This window comes from Neovison vison, chromosome X (genome assembly GCF_020171115.1).
Source record: "Neovison vison isolate M4711 chromosome X, ASM_NN_V1, whole genome shotgun sequence".
Classification (NCBI taxonomy): Eukaryota; Metazoa; Chordata; class Mammalia; order Carnivora; family Mustelidae; genus Neogale; species Neogale vison.
Window position 1 is genome coordinate 46,722,059 of NC_058105.1, and position 18,532 is coordinate 46,740,590.

Sequence of the window (18,532 nt, forward strand, 5' to 3'; positions counted from 1 at the left end):
TTTTGAGACCCTTGGGTCATTCACATGTTTTCACTCTTCAAACACTACGAAGATGCACAGCTTTGTACAAGCCAATTATTTGATCATTTTCTATAGATAAATTTCTACAAGTGGGATTACTGGTTCAAAGAGCACACATATCTTAAAGACTTTTGAAACATGTACCCAAATGGACCTTGTACGGATGTATGCTCCTACCAGCCCAGTTTGAGAGTGTCCCTCCCACCACACACTCACCACACTCTAGGGTGGGAGAGAGGTGGGTCTTCTACGGTATTGATGCCAATATTACTCTCAATGATCCCATAAAGGCCCTGCCTTAGTCAACCTACTAAAAGAAACCTGATAGAAGCACTAAATATTGTTCTTTCTTCTATTATACTTTCTTATTATTTCAAAAAATAACTAATATATTTACCGACATAGACACCAGATTTGGCCAAGAAAGAGAGTGTTTTCCAATGAAGTGCTACCAGGACCCTAAAATAAAATTGTCCTTCTCTGTATGCCCTCAAGATATGTTCCATCACTTCTTTGTTCAAAGAGTCTCTCATTTCCTTTCTCCCCTTGCCATTCCTGTGGCCAGTAGTGAAGTCTCACACTTCTATCATCTCATGCCTGGACCATGGCAGTGACTTCCTAACTGGTGTTCCAATCTCCAGTGGTCACTCATTTCCCCATCCCAAATCTGACCCAACCTGCACACAAATCAGCTACATCCTTTTCCTTTCATTTTTCATTCCTCTAGGCACAGAAGGCTTTGGGGCCTCCCAAGGGTGGAAGGAGTAACATTCAAATAACCAGGTTTAGCAATCAGGGATCCTGCATGAAGGGGCTCTCCCAGACTGATGGATTACATTTCCTGTCATTCCTCTCCCCACACTTGGAACTTTGGGCAGGCCAGCCTCCTCTCTGGATTGGGATTTCCACCTCCATGCCTTTCTTCCCACCACTCCACCCTCCTCCAATGCTCTCCTGCCCCATTTTTATCCTATCCTTCAAGCCCAGCTTATTTAAACATCTCCCTCCTCTGCACAACTTTGCCTCAGCACTGCTGCCTGAAGACATTTCTGCACTGACAAGAAGGATTTGGACAGAGGCTTGCGGTTTTGTTAGTATGTTTTTGTTTCCATACATCTTGCCTTTCCAAATAGATCATAAACTCAAGGACAAAGATGTGTCTCTTTTTTTCTGCTTAAAACACACAACTTTATTGATAACATAAAAAATAGTCTCAAATGTAGAAACACAAGTCCACACAAAGGACCAAAAATTACCTTACTCATGAAGAATCAGGTCAGTTTCTGCTCATGAAGCATACTAAAAATATCTCAGTCCAGACAAGGTAATAGTCAACACATGTATTTTCAGTACATTTCATGTCCATAAAGTGATCCAGCTACAGACCATCACAAGTAACATCAGTTTCAAAGTTGTAATGCAATTTACAATGTGCATTACTTCCAGACTGCAAAACCAAAATATTACTCAGATTCGTTTGGGAACATACAGTTAATCAGAGTTTACTTAATAATAGCTCAACTTTTTCTTTCACCTCAGGGTCACTGTACTCTGCTGCTAAGACTCGGAGCTTCTTGGCACAAGCTTTAGGTCGTTGGAATATGAAGTAAAGGGAATTTTTACTGAACTTGTCCTGGGTAAATACTTTTGCCCTTCTTTTAAAATGATAATTTATATTTTCAAATAGTGAAAGAGCATTAAGAATATTCTCTTTTGTCTCTTTCTTGCTAAAGATATTAATCAGTGATGTTGGTGCATTGGCAATGAGTAAGTCTTTTGTCATAGACGGATTTTTAGAGAAATTCAAAAGCATTCCCAAAATATGGTCTTTCGTTTCTCCACTTCCCACAGTTAACAAACGAAGAAATTCTGAAATATAATTTGTAACCATATGCTGATATTCACTAATAATAGTCAAATGCTTTATCAGTCTTAGTCCAGCCAGCTGTACATTTGAATTCAAGGGATAGGTGACTGTGTCTTCACAAACTTGGTTTAAGTATGTTTTCACCTTCCTATGATTTTCAGCAGCCACTGAGATGTTATTCAGTGCATTTAAAGCCTTCTGCCTAACACTGGGATAGGGATTATTGAGCAAACTTTCAATAATTGAGATTCTACCTGCATTACGAATGACTTCATGGGAAAAGGGATATTCAGGGCTGTTATAAAGAGCATTATTAGCTATTTCATGAATAGAAGGATCTTCAGTCATCTCAATCATGCAAATGAGTTTTTCAAGCTCTCGTGGATCCATATTTGCTTCGCGTTTACAGCGACAGGTCCAGGGCTGAGTTTTCTCCTCATACCTGATCTGCTTTCTGAGCTCATCCTCAGGTGGGAAGCAGGACTTATTTTGGTATGGAAATTTCATTTCCGTCCAGATCATGGCTCCTGCCCATGACCCCATTCCTGCACCAGGGACCATGGATGGATATGTGCCTCTTGACTCAGCTGACTTTTTGGCTTTAGTCTTAGGTGCAGATTTGTCCTCACTTCTCTTTTCATTACCATCCCAGAACCAAGACCTTTCATCAACTCCACCAGCAGTTGGTGCCTCAAGCTTACCCTTGGCATTGGCCTTATCTCCAGCTCCACACTCAAAATTGACATTTCTCTCCCTCTTGGGTCTGAACTCATTACTCCTCTCACTGTCAGCCCAAAACAAGGACCTTAAACTGATTTCCTCAATATCAGGGCTAGACGCTCTACTTAGCTCATCCTCATCTACATCCTCAGCCAAAGTCCACGACTCCATGCAAGCCTCTTCCTCAGCCCCAAGTCTAGAGCCCGTAGTGGCTGCATCTCCATCCCAGAGCCAAGACTCCTTCCTGACCTCTGCCTCAGCCCCAGCCTCAGCCCCCACAAGAGAATCCATACAGGCTGCCTCTTCAGAGCTGATCCAGGACCCAATACTGGCCTTATCCTCAGCCCCAAATCTGGAACTAAGGATGGCCTCTTCTTTAGCCCCTGATCGGGATTCAATATTGGCTTCATTTTTATCTCCAGGTTTGGATACAATACCAGCCTCTTCCCCTCTCCTGAGGCAAGACCCTGTACTAGTCTCACCCCCAGTCCTAAACCAGGATCTTTCTTTGGCCTCCATCTCAGCACTGATCTGGGGTCTTCCACTGGCCTGGTCACCAGCCCTAGCCCAGGGCCCTCCACTTGCCTGGTCCTCAAGCCCCAGCCTAGGTCTTTTACAGGCTTCATTATGAGGCCTAGACCCAGCCAACAATTTTCCACTAGCCTGGTCCCTAATGCCAGCCTGGGAGCCTTCTCTACCTGCTGGGTCCTCAAATCCAGGTTTGGAACAGCTATCAGCCTGAACCCCAGCCCCAGCCCAAGACCTTCCACTGACCTGACTCCCAGTGCCAGTCCAGGACCCACCACTAGACTGGTTTGCAGGCCCTGGATTAGACCCTCCAACAGCCTGGTCTTCAACACCAGACCAGAACTTTCCTTTACTGGCTTGATCCTCAAACCCAGGTTTGGGACAGCTACTAGCTTGATCTCCAGTCCCTCCCCAAGACCTTCCACTGACCCAACTTCCAGTATCAACCCAGGACCCACCACTGGATGGGACCATGGGCCCTAGTCTAGATCCTCCAATAGCATGGCCACCAGACTCACCCCAGGCCCCACTTGCATTAGACTGACCCCCACTGCAAGCACAGAACCATCCACTGGACTGATCCTCAGGCCCTGATCTACATTCTTCACTGGCCTGGTCCCCAGTGCCAGCCCAGGAATCTGCAATGGACTGGTCCCTGGGACTCAGCCTAAACCCTCCACCAGCCTGACCCCCATTGTCAGCCAAAGACCCTCTTCCACTTGCCTGCTCTTCAAATCTAGGTTTTGTCCCATCACCAGCCTGATCCCCAGGTACAGCCCAGGTCCCTCCATTGGTCTGGTCCATGGCCCCAACCAAGAACCCTCCATTGGCTTGGTCCCCAGAATCACCCCAGGACCTTCCACTGGACTGGTCCTCAGGCCCCAACCTAGGCCCTCCATCAGCCTGGCCACCAACCCTAGCCAAAGATGCTTCTGCATTTGCCAGATCCTCAAATCTTGGCTTGGACTCACCACCAGACTGATCACTAGTCCCAGCCCAGGACCCATCACTGGCCTGCTCCATAGTCCCAACCAAGAATCCTCCACTGGCCTGATTCCCAATGCTAGTCCAGGACCCAACACTAGACTGGTCCACAAACCCTGGTTTAGAACCTTTGCTGGCCTGTTCCCCACCCCTAGCCCAGGACTCACCACCCGACTGGTCCATAGGTCTCAGCCTGGAGCCTCCACTAGCTTGGTCTTCAGTGTCATCCCAGGTCACATTTTCACTGGCCTGATCCTCAAATCTAGGCTTGGATCCACCAGACAGACCACCAGTCCCAACCCAGTACCCTCCACTAGCCTGGTCCATATCCCCAGGCCAATACCCAATACTAGCCACATTCCCAGCTTTAGCTTCAGCCCAAGACCCTCCATTAGCTTGAATTCCAGCACCATCCTGGGACCTTCCACTGGCCTGTTCCTCAGCTCCAGTCCAGGACACTCCAATGGCATCTTCCCCAGCCCAGGACACCCTACTGGCCTGACCTCCAGTCCAGGGCTCCCCAATAGCCTGGTTCCCAGTGCTAGCCCAAGAACACCCACTGACCTGGTTCTCAGCCCCAATCCAGGATGCTCCAATGGCCATGTCCCCAGCCTCTGACAAAGAACCCCTACTGGCCTGACTCCCACCCCAGAGCCCACCACAGGCCTGGTCCCCAGCTGCAGCCCAGGATGGAAAACCAACTTCATTCTCAGCCTTAGCTCCAGCCCAGGACCTAATATCAGACTTATGACTAGCTCCACTCCAGGACTCAATACTGGCTTCGTTCTCATCATCAGCCCAAGACATGCTATTCTCCCAGTATCCATCCCTGGCCTGAAACCTAAATTTGATCCATCTCTCAGAAGCAATCCAATCCTCGATACCAATCCCATTCCAGTAATAGTCATGGACCCTAGGCCGAGTCTTACTGCAGGCCTGAGTACCTGTCCCACTCCCACTCTCAGAAGTGAGCATGGCCTCAGCCTTGGGCTTTGCATAACCCTCATCTCCTGTGGCTTCTGCCTCAGACTTGGGTATAGCCTTGTCCTTTGTCTCAGGCAAGATCTTACTCTGGAAATGGGCTGCAGACTGAGGCTGGCCAGAGCCCATCATATGTGCCCCAGCCTCTACCCTAGACTCAGCATTGGTATTTCCCCTGACCTTACTTCTAGCGCCAAGGAGGGCCTCACCCTGAGAAATGGCCATGGCCTGTGGTGAAAGAGAGCCTACTGTATCTTGCCTATCCCTTGCCTTAAATACCACATTGAGATTGTCCCTGACCTTATTTCTGGCACCAAGCAAGTTTTCACCTTGGGAATTAGACATGGCCTGAGGTTGGGCAGTGCCTGTTATATCTCTTTGAGGCTGATCTGAACACATTATATCTGGCCTGGTGCCTGCCTTAGACCTAGCATTGGGATTGCCCTGGACCTTACTCCTGGCACCAGACAAGGTTTCACCTTGGGAATTAGACACGGCCTGAGGATGGGCAAAACTTGTTGTACCTGCTCTGGCCTCTACCTTAGACACAGCATTGGGATTGCTTCTGACCTTATTCTTGACACTAGGCAAGGCTTCACTCTGGGAACTGGCCACAGCCTGGGGCTGGGCAAAACCCACTGTATCTGGCCCAATCCCTGCTTTAGATGCAGCACTGAGAGTGCCCCAGACCTTATTCTTAGTACCAGTTAAGACTTCACCCTGGGAATTGGCCACAGCCAGGGGTTGGGGGGAGCCTGTTGTATCTGTTTGAGGCTGGGCAGGGCCCACTGTATCTGCCCCAACCTCTGCCTTCGACACAGCATTGGGATTGCTGCTGACATTCTTAGTACCAGAAAAAACTTCACCCTGGGAAGTGGCCACAGCCTGAGGCCAAGCAGAGCTCGTCACATCTGCCCTGGCCTCTGCCTTAGACAGAACCTTGGAATTGCCCCTGACCTTACTCTTATTACCAGACAAGACTTCACCCTGGGAACTGGTCACAACTTGGAGCTCGGCAGAGCCCACTGCATCTGCCCTGGTCTCTCCCTTACACACAGCATTGGGATTGCCCTTGACCTTATTCTTAGTGCCAGAGGAGTCTTCACCCTGAGAACTGGTCACAGCTTGAGGCTGAGCAGAGCCCACCATATCTGGCCCACTATCTGCTTTAGACAAAGCACTAAGATTACATCGAACCTTACTCCTGGCACCAGGCAAGGCTTCACCCTTAGACTCATCCTGAAGCTGGGCAAAGCTTGTTGTATCTGCTCTGCCCTCTATCCTAGATACAGTATTAGGATTGCTGCTGACCTGATTCTTCACACCAGGCAAGGCTTCACACTGGGAAGTGGCCACAGCCTGGAGCTGGTCAGAGCCCACTGTACTTGGCCCAGCCCCTGTCTTAGATGCAACTTTGGAATTTCCCCTGACCTTGTTCTTAGTCTCAGGCAAGACTTCACCCTGGGAATTGGCCACAACCTGAGGTTGGGCAGAACCTGCTAAATCTGGCCCAGTTCCTGCTTTAGACAAAGCACTGGGGTTGCCCTTGACCTTTTTCTTGACACCAGGCAAGGCCTCACCCTGGGCATTCGCCACAGCCTGGAGCTGGGCAGATCCCACTGTAGCTGGCCCAGCCCCTGTCTTAGACACAGCACTGGAATTTCCCTTGACCTTGTTCTTAGTCCCAGGCAGAACTTCACCTTGAGAACTGGCCACAGCCTGAGGCTGGACAGAGTTCACTGTATCTAGTCCAGCCCCTGTCTTAGACACAGCACTGGATTTACCCTTAACTTTATTCTTGATGCTAGGCAAGGATTCCCCTTGGGAATTGGCCATATCCAGGGTCTGGGCAGACCCTGTTGTATCTGTTTGAGGCTCATCAGTGCCCATTGCATCTGCCCTGGCCTCTGCCTTAGACACAGCACTGGGATTGCCCCTGACCTTATTCTTAGTACCAGACAAGACTTCACCCTGAGCATTGGCCACAGCCTGGAGTTGGGCAGAGCCAACTGTATCTGGCCCAGCCCCTGCCTTAGACAAAGAATTGGATTTGTCTCTGATCTTATTCTTGGTACCAGGCAAGGCTTCACCCTGGGCATTGGCCATAGCCTGAAGCTGGGTAGAGCACAATGTATCTGGCCCAGCCCCTGTCTTAGAGATGGCATTGGACTTGCCTCTGACCTTGTTCTTAGTACCAGGCAAGGCTTCACCGTGGGAACTGGCCACAGCCTGGGGCTGAGTAGAGCCTGTTGTATCTGTTTCATCCTGGGCAGAACACATCGTATCTGACTCAGTCCCTGCCTTAGATACAACATTGCGATTGCCCCTGACTTTGCTCTTATTACCAGACAAGGCTTCACCCTGAGGACTGGCCACAGCCTGGAGCTGTCCAGAGGCCAATGTATCTGGCCCAGTCCCTGCCTTAGACACAGCATTGGGATTGCCCCTGACCTGATTCTTAGGTCCAGACAAGGCCTCACCCTGGGAACTGGCCTTAGTCTGGGGCTGAGCAGAGCCTGCTGTATCTGTTTCAGGCTGGACAGAACATATTGAATCTGGCCCAGTCCCTACCTCAGACATAGCGTTGGGCTTGCCCTTGACTTTGTTCTTAGTTTTAGATGACATTTCATCCTGGAAAGTGGCCACAGCATGATGCTGGGCAGAGCCCATTGTATCTGGTCCAGCCTCTGACTTAGACATAGTATTGGAATTGCCCCTGACCTTATTCTTGGCACCAGGCAAGGCCTCACCCTGGGAACTGGCCATAGTCTGAGGCTGCCCACAGGCCCTCAGTTCAGCCTTAGCCCCGGACCTAGAAATAGTATTAGGATCACCCCTGCCATCAACCCTGGAATCGGGTAAAGCATCAGCTTGGGTCTTGGGCCCAACCTGAGGCTGCACGCTGGTTTTCATTTCCATCCCGACTCCTGCTTTATGCTTGCTTTTGCCTTTTCCCCTTGTCTTACCTCTAGTACCAGGCAAGGTCTCAACCTGGCTCTTGGTGGAAGCCTGAGACTGTACCTTTGTGTCTGTCCCAGCCGCTTCCTTAGACATGGTGTTGGCATTGCCTTTAGCCTTAATCCTGCCATCAGGCAAGGCTTCAGCCTGGACATTGGCCCCAGGCTGAGGCTGTGTATAGAGCTCCATGTCTGTCCCAGCCCCCATCTTAGACATGGCATTGGGACTGTCTCTGGTCTTAACCCTGGCATCAGGCAAGGCCTCAGCCTGGGAACTGGTCCTCAGGTTTGCCCTGACCCCTGTTTTAGACAGAGCATTGGAGTTGCCTCTACCTTTAAGCCTGGTCTCCAGTGTAGCCTCAGCCTGAGCACTGGCTATAGCTTGAGGGTGAGCAGCAGCCCTCATGTCACCTCCTGCCATTGCCTTAGATGTGACATCAGTATTTCCCCTGTCATCAACCCTGGCACCAACCACTGTCTCGACCTGTTTCTTGGCCGCAGTCTGAGGTTGCATAGGAACTCTCATATCTGCCCCTGCCCCTGCCTTACACAGGGCATTGGTATTAGCCCCAGCATCAACCTTTGCCCCAAGCATAGCCTCAGCCTGGGTCTTGGCTATAATCTGAGGCTGGGCAGAAGCCCTCGTGTCTGCCCTAGACTCTGCCCGAGACACGGTTTTGTGTTTCCCCTTGACCTCAACCCCAGCACCAGGCACGTTGTTGACCTGGCTCTTGGTTACAGCCTGAGATGGTGTACAGAACCTCATGTCTGCTCCAACTTCTGCCCTGGATGAGGCATTAGGATTTCCCTTAGCATCAACTGTGTTACCAGGCCTGGCCTCAGACTGACTCTTGGCCACACTCACAGTCTCTCCCGGGGCTCTTGCCTTGGTCTCAGCCACAATTCCAGTCTTACTTATGGCACCCATCTTGGCCACCTCCCTGGTCACTCCTAAGGCCTCACTCTGGGTCACCGTCACTCTGTTCGTCTCTTTTTCAGCCAGTATACGAGCTTCCACTTTGGTCTGGGTCATTACTTCTTTCTTGGTCTCTGCCCTGGCAGCCAGTGGCCAAACTTTAGCCTTGGTCTGGGTCACAGCCTCTCTCCGGACTACTCTCCCAGCCTCAGAATCAGTTTGGGTCACGGCTTCTTTCACAGCTACTTCCCCGGCTTTGACCTGGGCTTCAGTCAAAGTCACTACCTCTGTCATGCCCACTTTTCTGGCCACTGTTTTGGCCTCAGATTGTATCTCTGCCTCTGCCTCAGCCATTGTCATGGCCTGAGAGCTGGCTTTGGGTATAGCTTTAGCAGTGGTGGTAATCTCTACTTCAGCCCCAGCCCTCCCTCCTGCTTCAGCTTCTGCTCCAGACGTGGCCTTGGGTCTAGTCTCAGTCTCTGTCCCACCCATGGCTTCACCTGTGGCCAGGGTCTGGTTCTGTACCCCAACCACGGTCCCCATCTTGACCCTGGACCCATTTTTGGCAAGTGTCCTCACACTCTGGACTCTTCCTTTGGTTAATCTGTAAAGGTAGTAGCAGGTACCAGCCCAAACCACCAGTCCTGCAGTCACCCAGCACACTTCCTGAACGCGGCCCATGTAATCACCCCTAGTAAAGTCACGAACAAGGCACAAGGGGCTCAATCAGGATGGGGAAAGAGGGTAGTATAGTAGGTCTGGGTGTAGGCCTGTGAGGGCGCTGGTCTTCAGCCACTTAAAGGCCACTACAGCTGCCACTGGAGGTGGACCTAGAAGTGGAGGAAGGAAATGGACTAAAATTTCTCTTCTACTTTTGTGCCTCATACAGACAGATACACAGAAGGACAGGAAAGTGTAGAAATGATGTTCATGGTGTGAGAAGAGGATGATGAGCCAACTCTCTCTCCATCCTTTTTATTTTCTCCCCTCCCATTTTCCCTAGTGCCCAACAACTTTCCCCTAAGGTACATCCACACATTTCCTTACACCAAATGAAAAATGAAAAAGATGGTGGGGGAGGAACTATGAATGGGAGAGACTGAGAAGCCCTCAGACCTTGATTTTTACTGGACCTATTCTCGTCACCATTCCCGAAGGTCCCCATCCTCATACCAACCTGTAATGATCAAGGCAGTTCCCTCCTCTTTCCTTCTCTTGATTGGTGATATACCCTAAAGTAGATCTATTAACTCATGAGATCAGTGGACCTAGAGACAGACAGACAGACAGACGGAGGGACAGATGGTACTGGAGATTTTGTTCTTGATGTGACAGGCATATTATCAAACTACCTTTCTATCTCTCTCAGTTCACCCCACTCTCTGTACCAAAATACAGGGAAAGGGAGAGGCAAAGGATCCTCCAGACTGGACACTGACCACACTAGATGCACGCTGATCTCCACCAACCCACCGTAGAGGTCTACCCAGGCAGTTCCCATCCTCTTACCAGTCTATACTGATCAGGGGCAATTTCCTCCTTGTTTCTTTGCCTCCAGTAATCTCAAGCCCTACAGCAGACCTGCAGGAAGATCTATGGACAAGCAAACAAACAGGGGGTAATAGACACCAAGTCCTTACAGAACACACAAGCACCCTGATCCCTGATCCCAGTACCTGCCTTGGCAGATCCCATGTCCAGTTTGCTATTGTGTCCCATCTTGAAAGCCCTCCTCTAGCCCTCTCTCAGTCACACTCCAGCCCACCCCTACCCCAATATGCCTCCTGGCTCCTGCCCTGAAATCAGCAGGGATGTAGCAACACTGTGGACATGGGACAGAGTGTAGAAGAGGCAGAAGTACCATACTGAGACCCTCTCAAGTCTCAGCCACCTTCTGTGCTCACCTTCTTGTTATCCCCAGGTGCTGCCCACCTTCACACAAACCTTCATGGTTCCATGCCAGTCTCCCCCTTTCCCTGGCTTCCAGCCTTACTGTAGGTCCATGGGAGAAGACCTAGGAACAAACAGAGAAAAGGGGGAGGGTAACTGTTGAGTGCTTGTGACACCCCAGCATCTAAAACAGGGGTTCCGGCACCTGCCTTACTAGATCTAGAGACACATTCTCTGGCAAGCAGGACTTGGGGCTTTCCCAATACTGAAAGGGGCAGCATGTAAAAGGGGGGCAGGAGAAATAAAAGGGAAGGGATGGAGCAAATTATTTTAAAACCACCTGTAGGATTCTAAGGTTTCTCCCAAAAATCCATCAGTTCCTTCACCAAGGTGCTCAGACAGGCAGGGGAATCTGGAAAATGGAGAGAGAGATGGAGCCCCCCATCCCCTACTCTCGAATCAAACAGAGCCTACTGCCATCTACTTCCCCTTAAACCCATCTCTAGGAGTCTCCAGCAGAAGAAACAAGGGGTGAGAAGGCTTTTTCTTCTGCAAAATCGCTATCCCTCCTGGCACAGGCTATGTCAAAGAACAAGTAATGTTCTTTAATACAACAGTTTGTATTTTCTTAATAGTATCTGAAGTGCAAATGAAAGCATCCATGTAAAAGTTTGTTGTCTTTACTGGTCTTCAACATACAATTTAAGTTAAAAACCCTAAGCTTAGCAAGTAAACGTGATTTAGGGAAAGTCCCCCCTAGTTAGCCCCAGCCCATGTCCCAACCAGACAGCGGCGCCTAAGTTCCTGTGCTAGAGAATTCCTAAAGAACTTCAAATGTTCAGAGGCGGGGCCGTGCTCACACTAACCTCCACAGATCCCGTGCAGTTTTCTTCTCTCCTTCTTCCCTTGCCTCGCCACAAACAGTGCCACACGGAACTACTGTCCATCAGATAGGAGAAAGTAAAGGCACTGAGTGCTTGGACCAGCACGCAGGACACAGATCCCAATACCCACCTTTCGGGATTCAGAATCCCGGTTATCAAACGTCCCTCCCGGCATTCCCAGACGCCACCCCCACCAACTCCACAGTCCAGTCACCAAGGCCCACCATTTTCTCTCTAAATGCCACGGTGGCATGTGTCTTCCACTGAAATGAGCAGGAAGCTGGGCGGACGTGTGCGGTCAGCGATTAGAGTCAGAGAGGATGGGACATCTCAATCTGTGCATTTCCCTCTAGAGACACTTCCCCGCCCCCCACTCCCCAGCCATCCGCCCGGTCAGAGCCCAAGGTTCCCCGGCACGGACTGAGGCAGGGGGAGGGGACTAGGGACAATCACAGAGAAGGTTCCTGGAACTTAAACCCGCTTTGTCCCCCATCACCGAACTGGCTACCGGGGTAGGCCGACCACTGCTGCCCTGCCCTCGGCGCGCAGGCCCGGGAGCCCTTACCTGCTCCGCTTTCCTCGGGCCCAATGCCAGCCCGCCAGGCGCAGGACAGCAGGGAACCGGTACCCAGACGCGAGTGACGACTGCACCGAAGGCTGCGTCGCTCTGCAGCTCCAGGTCACGTGAGGGCCCCGCGTCACCAGCGAGCTCTCTGCCCACCCATCCCCACCCCTTCGGCCTGTGGGGAGCTCTACCGGACCCTGTCCCCCACCTCCGTTCTTCCCAACTCCCCCTCCACCAGTCTGCGAGCTGAGCCCCAGAGCGCCTAGTCACTCAGCTCTGTTCCTCTCCAATCTGAGGCGCGACTAGTGAGTGGTCTCACCTCTTGCGCTTGGGTTTTGCCCTTCTATGATTACTGGAGAGGGTCGGCATATCACCCTCCCCAGGCCTTGGTTCTGGCCTTTTCTCTGCTTAGAGGAATCCTCTTTCTCTCTTAGACTGTAAGACTAACACTCCCCATCGGGTACGTCGCTGCACCAAAATGGGCTAGGGAAGGGGTGTTGGGAAAGGAAGCAGAGAGTGCAAGTAGATGCTTAACTTTCTTTTTTTAAAATGTTCTTCCCGCCCCCCCACCCCGCTTTTAAAATCGCATTCATTGTTTTTGTAATTGGGAAATGCAGGCAAGTTATTTTCATTCGACATTTAAAAATTAGGTCGTGGGCACCTGGGTGGCTCAGTGGGTTAAGCCGCTGCCTTCGGCTCAGGTTATGATCTCAGGGTCCTGGAATCGAGTCCTGCGTCGGGCTCTCTGCTCAGCAGGGAGCCTGCTTCCCTCCCTCTCTGCCTGCCTCTCTGCCTACTTGTGATCTCTCTCTGTCAAATAAATAAATAAAATCTTAAAAAAATAATAAAATAATAATTTTTAAAAATTAGGTCGTAAAAATAACAAAAGACTTATTTCTTCACATTATTTTGTGCCTCATTAATTGCTATAAACGATTTCAGTTTTCAACACATACTAGTAATTATTGACATTTTATGTACAAAATTTTCCTAAACAAAACCAGCACGTTTTCAATGTGATCTATTAATTGATCTGCGGAAAGACATTCCGTTTTCTAAAACTGGCAATTCCCCACAAGAAATTTACAACCTTTTGAAGTTCTGGCTGAACTTACTATGATCTTTTGTCAGATGTCTGAGAGCTTCCTCACAGATGACTCTTGGATGATTGAGTGAAGACCCAACTTCTGATGAACCCAGTGCCTAAAAACTGATGACTTCCCAGATTAACCTGCTTTCCATTCAAGGGACTTTATTTGGATGTTACACAAGCGTGGGATCAAATCGGTCTCATCACACGCTGGACAGGACCAACTGCTCTCCCACTGATGGAAATGAGGCTTAGCAGGTGAAATTTTCATTTAATCATGACACTGGTGAGATAGCTCCGGAATCTGTTGTTCAGGTACTGTATGTCTGTCACCCTAACAGCCACTAGTGCTCAGCGTCTTCCAGTGGAGACAGTGCTGAGATTCTGTGGGTGACTGTGAATCACTTCGACACCCCTGAAATCTGTGCCATTTTTCCCTCACGAAAAGCATAGTTGACAGGATGCCAAGCAGTCACCACTGGCTGAGAGAGGCCTTTTCACTCGCTGCCTTCTGATACAAGTTCATGGCACCACCCCTACAAGCCCCTCAGAATAATCCCAGAACTCAGGGACAAAGTATGCAGAAGTTAGTCCCCAGACATTCAGCTGTCCCTGCTAGGGAATCATACTCTAAATATAGACCCTTTAGGCAGCCTCTTTCTTTGAATGCTGAAATCTGACACCCCAGCAGGAAGCTCTCCCTGTGAGGGGCCCCTGTGTGGGGGAGGCCCCACTAGGAAGGGAGCCAGGGAGCCCAGAGTGCCAAAGGACCTTGCTAATGACTTTTCTGAGCTCAGTCGCCTGTAACCAACTTAAATTCTCCATAGAAGGGAGAAATTCAGAAATCGGTTACCTAAACTTTTAAAACCTTAGGCAAGTAAAATACAAAACCCATAAACATAGGCTGACAAGTGGCTTATCTGTAATAATCTAAAAACTTACAAATCACTAGTAAAATGATAACCCAGTAGAAAAATGTGCCAAAGACCTCAATGGATTTGTTCACAGAAATGAAACACAAATGACTGATAAACATGAAAAGATGCTAACTTCAAAGAAAGGCAAATCCAAACAATTATATCTTATCTTGTTTCAGCTAGGCATTTATCAGAATACAGAAATGTGAGGGATGCCTGGGTGGCTCAGCTGTTTGAGCATCTGACTCTTGGTTCAGGCTCAGGTCATGATGTCAGGGTATTTGCTTGAGATTCTCTCCCTCTCCTGCTGACCCTCCTTTCTCTCTCTCTCTCTCTCCCTCTCATAGATAATTAAACCCTTAAAAATATAGATGGATAGAATTTTGATAATACTGTTGATTGGTTTGTGAAGAAATGGGCACTCCCACACTCTGTTGGAGGCAGTTTACTCATCCGCAACCTTTTTGGGGTTGGCAAAAATCTATTAAATGATAAATATAATATCACACAAATGCTTTGACCCAACAATGCTATTACTAAGGATTTAACCAGTGTATATGTCTGCACAGTTTCTCAAAGATATGTGCGCATTTCATAAAGGATATCTATTGCAGTACCCATAAAGGTTTAAGAAAAACTGAAGAAACATAAAGGGAAAGGTTAAATACATTATGTTAAATATACAATATGGTTGATAAAAAGAAAGATTTAGTTCTGTGTATCCTGATGGAAATATACTTAGGGTATTCTGTTATTTGCTGTTTATTTTCTGTAATTACATGCAAATTTCAGAAGAATATATTTCTAGTATAAGAGTCAAACCCAGAAAAACACTAGTACCACTTTAACTCCACTATCTTCAACCAAAGTACAGTTACCTTCCCATTGCTATAAATTTGTTATGTTTAATTATTTTCTATACATTATATATACATGCATATGTTACTAAATATATATGGGATTATATTTAACATACTGTTTTGCAACTCATTTTTTCCATTTAAAATTATCTCAGAGAGCTCTACATACCAATACTTTTATTTTTAAAATATTTTATTTATTTATTTATTTACTTGAGAGAGAGAGAGAGCATGATGAGTATGCATGAGGTGGAGGTGCAAAGGAAGAGGAAGCGAGAATATAGCAGGATATAGCAGACTATACCTTAGGTATAACAAACTATACCTTGAGCGCAGAGCCCAGCACAGGGCTCAATCTCACAATCCTGAGATCAGGGCCTGAGCCAAAACCAAGAGTCGGTCACTTAACTGCCTGTGCCACCCAGACACACCCACATACCAGTACATTTAAATATGTTTTATTATTTTTAACTGCTATGTACTATTCCATAGCTTAGTTATGCTATTGGTTATCTAATTTCATTTCCCAACACCCCATTGATGAACATAAAATTATTCTGGGTCTGGGTCTAACAAAATCAAGGCTACAGTGAGAAATCTGATATCCACAGATGGAAGGATTTCTTTAGGCTCTTCTGATATAAATAAAATTTACTTACATTTAAGGGTATGAGATTTTATACATTCAGTACTGCCCAAGAAAGGAAAAGAGTTGTTATATATTTAATGGGTATACCACCAAACTGCCGTCCAAAGACACCGGGCAATTTACACTCCTGTCAAGCACATGACAAGCACTCCATCCCCATGCTCTCATGCACACTGTAAATTAATAATTAGTGTCAATTTAAGAGACAAAAGAAATGTATGAGGTTGTCCTTTTAATTAACATTTTCCTAAATATCTATAATCTTTAGCATTGTTGCATATGCTTATAGGTCATTTGCATTTCTTCATAGCATTAGTTGTTTATATCCTTTGAGTGTTTTTTTCATTCAGCAATATTTTTCTCACTATTTGTAGTTCCTTGTGCATACACCTATACAATAGCTATTTTTCTCTTATATAAGTTGCACATATAATTCTCCCAACCTGTCATGACATTTTAATTTTATGGTATTTTTTGATATCAGAATTTTTATATTTTGATGTAGTCAAATATATCAACTTTTTCCTGTATAGCTTCTGGGTTATATAAGCTATGTATATTTGAATATAAACACATATGTATAGATATGATATATATGTGGGTATATATATATATATATATATTCAAATATATGGCCAAATTCCAATACAATTCATGTAACAGTCCATTATTCCTCAACTAATTTAAAATGACTTATGCTAGGGGTGCCTAGAGGGCTCAGTCAGTTGAGCACCTGACTCTTGATTTTGGCTTAGGTCATGATCTCAGGATCCTGGGCACAAGCCCAACTTTGGGCCCCACACTCTGCTCAGAGGGGTGGGAGGTGGGGCAGTCTGCTTGAGGAGTCTCCCTGTGCCCCTCCCCCCAATCGCTATATTTCTCTCAAATAAATAAATCTTTAAAAAAATAAAAGAAACTACTTATGCTGAATTCTTATTTATACTCAGACATGTTTCATGGATTGACTTTTCTGTTCTGCTGATATATATGTGTGTGTGTACATATACATGTGTGTCCGTATGTGTGTGTATATATGTATATGTATGTATGTATATATGTGTATATAACTGCCTCAATAGCACACTTGGAATCAGTATAGCTTTGCAGCAAGTTTAGGTGTCTGGGAGGAAAAATCTTTCATTGCTCCGCTTTTTCAAACTGTTTTTGGATATGTTTGGGCATTTCAAATAAAGTTTCAAGTTTCATTTTTTTTAAGATTTTAGTTATTTATTTGAAAGACAGAGATCACAAGTAAGCAGACACAGGCAGAGAGAAAGGGAGGAAGCAGGCTCCCTGCTGAGCAGAGAGCTCTATCCCAGGACCCTGAGATCATGACCTGAGCCGAAGGCAGAGGCTTTAACCCACTGAGATACCCAGGCACCCCCCCAAGTTTCATTTTTAAAAAATCCTGTTGGGCTTCTATTACAATTGTATTGAGTTCATAGATTAACTTAGGGAATAATTAAAATCATAATAATAAATTATTATTTTCATCCAGAGTCATGTATTTTTTTTTAATTTTTTTTTTTAGAGAGTATGTGTGAGAGATGTGCAGAGGGGACTGGGAGAGAGAGACTCTCAAGTAGGCTCCACATTCAGCAAGGAGCCCAACACAGGGCTAAATCTCAAGACCCTGAGTTCATGACCTGACCTGAAATCAAGAGTCAGACACTTAATGGACTGAGCCACTCAGGTACCCCAATATTTTTTAAATTTATTTATATCTTTTGTGCCCTTCAGTACAATTATACAGTTTCCTTCATGAGGATTTTTATTATTTCTTATTTGCTGTATTCCCAAATATTTAAGTTTTGGTTAACATTGTGAATGGTGGCTTTCTGAACATGATATTCTTTTTTGTTTTTAGGAAAACAGTTTTAGCTTTTTATAAAAATCATGCATGCTGGACGCCTGGGTGGCTCAGTTGGTTAAGCGTCTGCCTTCAGCTCAGGTCGTGATACCAGAGTCCTGGGATCAGTCCTGAATCGGGCTCCTTGCTCAGTAAGGAGCCTGTTTCTCCCTCTTCCTCTGCTTGCTGCTTCATGCATGTGCATGCATGCGCACGCTTGTGCATGCGTGCGCACACACGCGTGCGCACACACACACACACACACTCCCTAATAAATAAAATCTTTGAAAAATAAAAAATATAAAAAATCTTGCATGCTAATTATAACTAAGTGATTCAATGCAGTAAAGTACAAAGAAGAAAGGTAAACTATCACTCAGATTCCAACACCATGAAATAAGCATAAAATTTTCAAAGAACAGTCAAACTCCCTGGAAAGTGTATGTTTAGATCTGAGCATTTCATTCTTTAAGAATATACTCTTGGGGGGAGTGCCTGGGTGGCTCTGTTGGTTAAGCGTCTGCCTTCAGCTTAGGTCAGGATCCCAGAGTCCTCAGATTGAGTCCCTCAACCACCATGAGGTTCCCTGCTCGGCATGGAGTCTGCTTTTCCCTCTTCCTCTGCCTGCCACTTGCCCTGCTTGTGCTCTCTCTCTCTCTCTCTCTCTATCCCTGTCAAATAAATTTTTTTTTAAATCTTTAACAACAAAAAAAGAATATATTCTTGGGGTGCCTGGATGGCTCAATCAGTTAAGCATCTGACTCTTGATTTTCGGCTGCGGTCATGATCTCAAGAGTCCTAGGATGGAGCTCTGATTCTGGTTCTGCACGCAGCATGGAGTATGCTTGAGATTC

At 47.0% G+C, this 18,532-nt stretch overlaps 2 protein-coding genes across 7 annotated transcripts in view; both read right to left on the minus strand.

Moving 5' to 3' along the window:
* Positions 1 to 18,532, minus strand: part of ARMCX1 (armadillo repeat containing X-linked 1) — a 106,666-nt gene that overhangs the window by 23,180 nt on the left and 64,954 nt on the right. For 2 of the 6 annotated variants that reach the window (XM_044235026.1, XM_044235017.1), the window contains exons 1-6: positions 12,314 to 12,412; positions 11,731 to 11,803; positions 11,205 to 11,276; positions 10,879 to 10,988; positions 10,484 to 10,567; positions 10,152 to 10,242 (exon numbers count right to left, since the gene is read on the minus strand). The gene's annotated coding sequence lies outside the window, so the exon portion shown is untranslated. Of the gene's footprint in view, positions 1 to 10,151; positions 10,243 to 10,483; positions 10,568 to 10,878; positions 10,989 to 11,204; positions 11,277 to 11,730; positions 11,804 to 12,313; positions 12,413 to 18,532 lie in introns of those variants that run through there. The other 4 variants (XM_044235018.1, XM_044235019.1, XM_044235020.1 and 1 more) reach the window with 4 other exon arrangements.
* On the minus strand, positions 1,347 to 9,752 carry ARMCX4 (armadillo repeat containing X-linked 4). The gene has a single exon (XM_044235015.1). It carries the CDS (start codon positions 9,653 to 9,655, stop codon positions 1,517 to 1,519), a length of 8,139 nt encoding a protein of 2,712 aa, XP_044090950.1. The 5' UTR covers positions 9,656 to 9,752; the 3' UTR covers positions 1,347 to 1,516.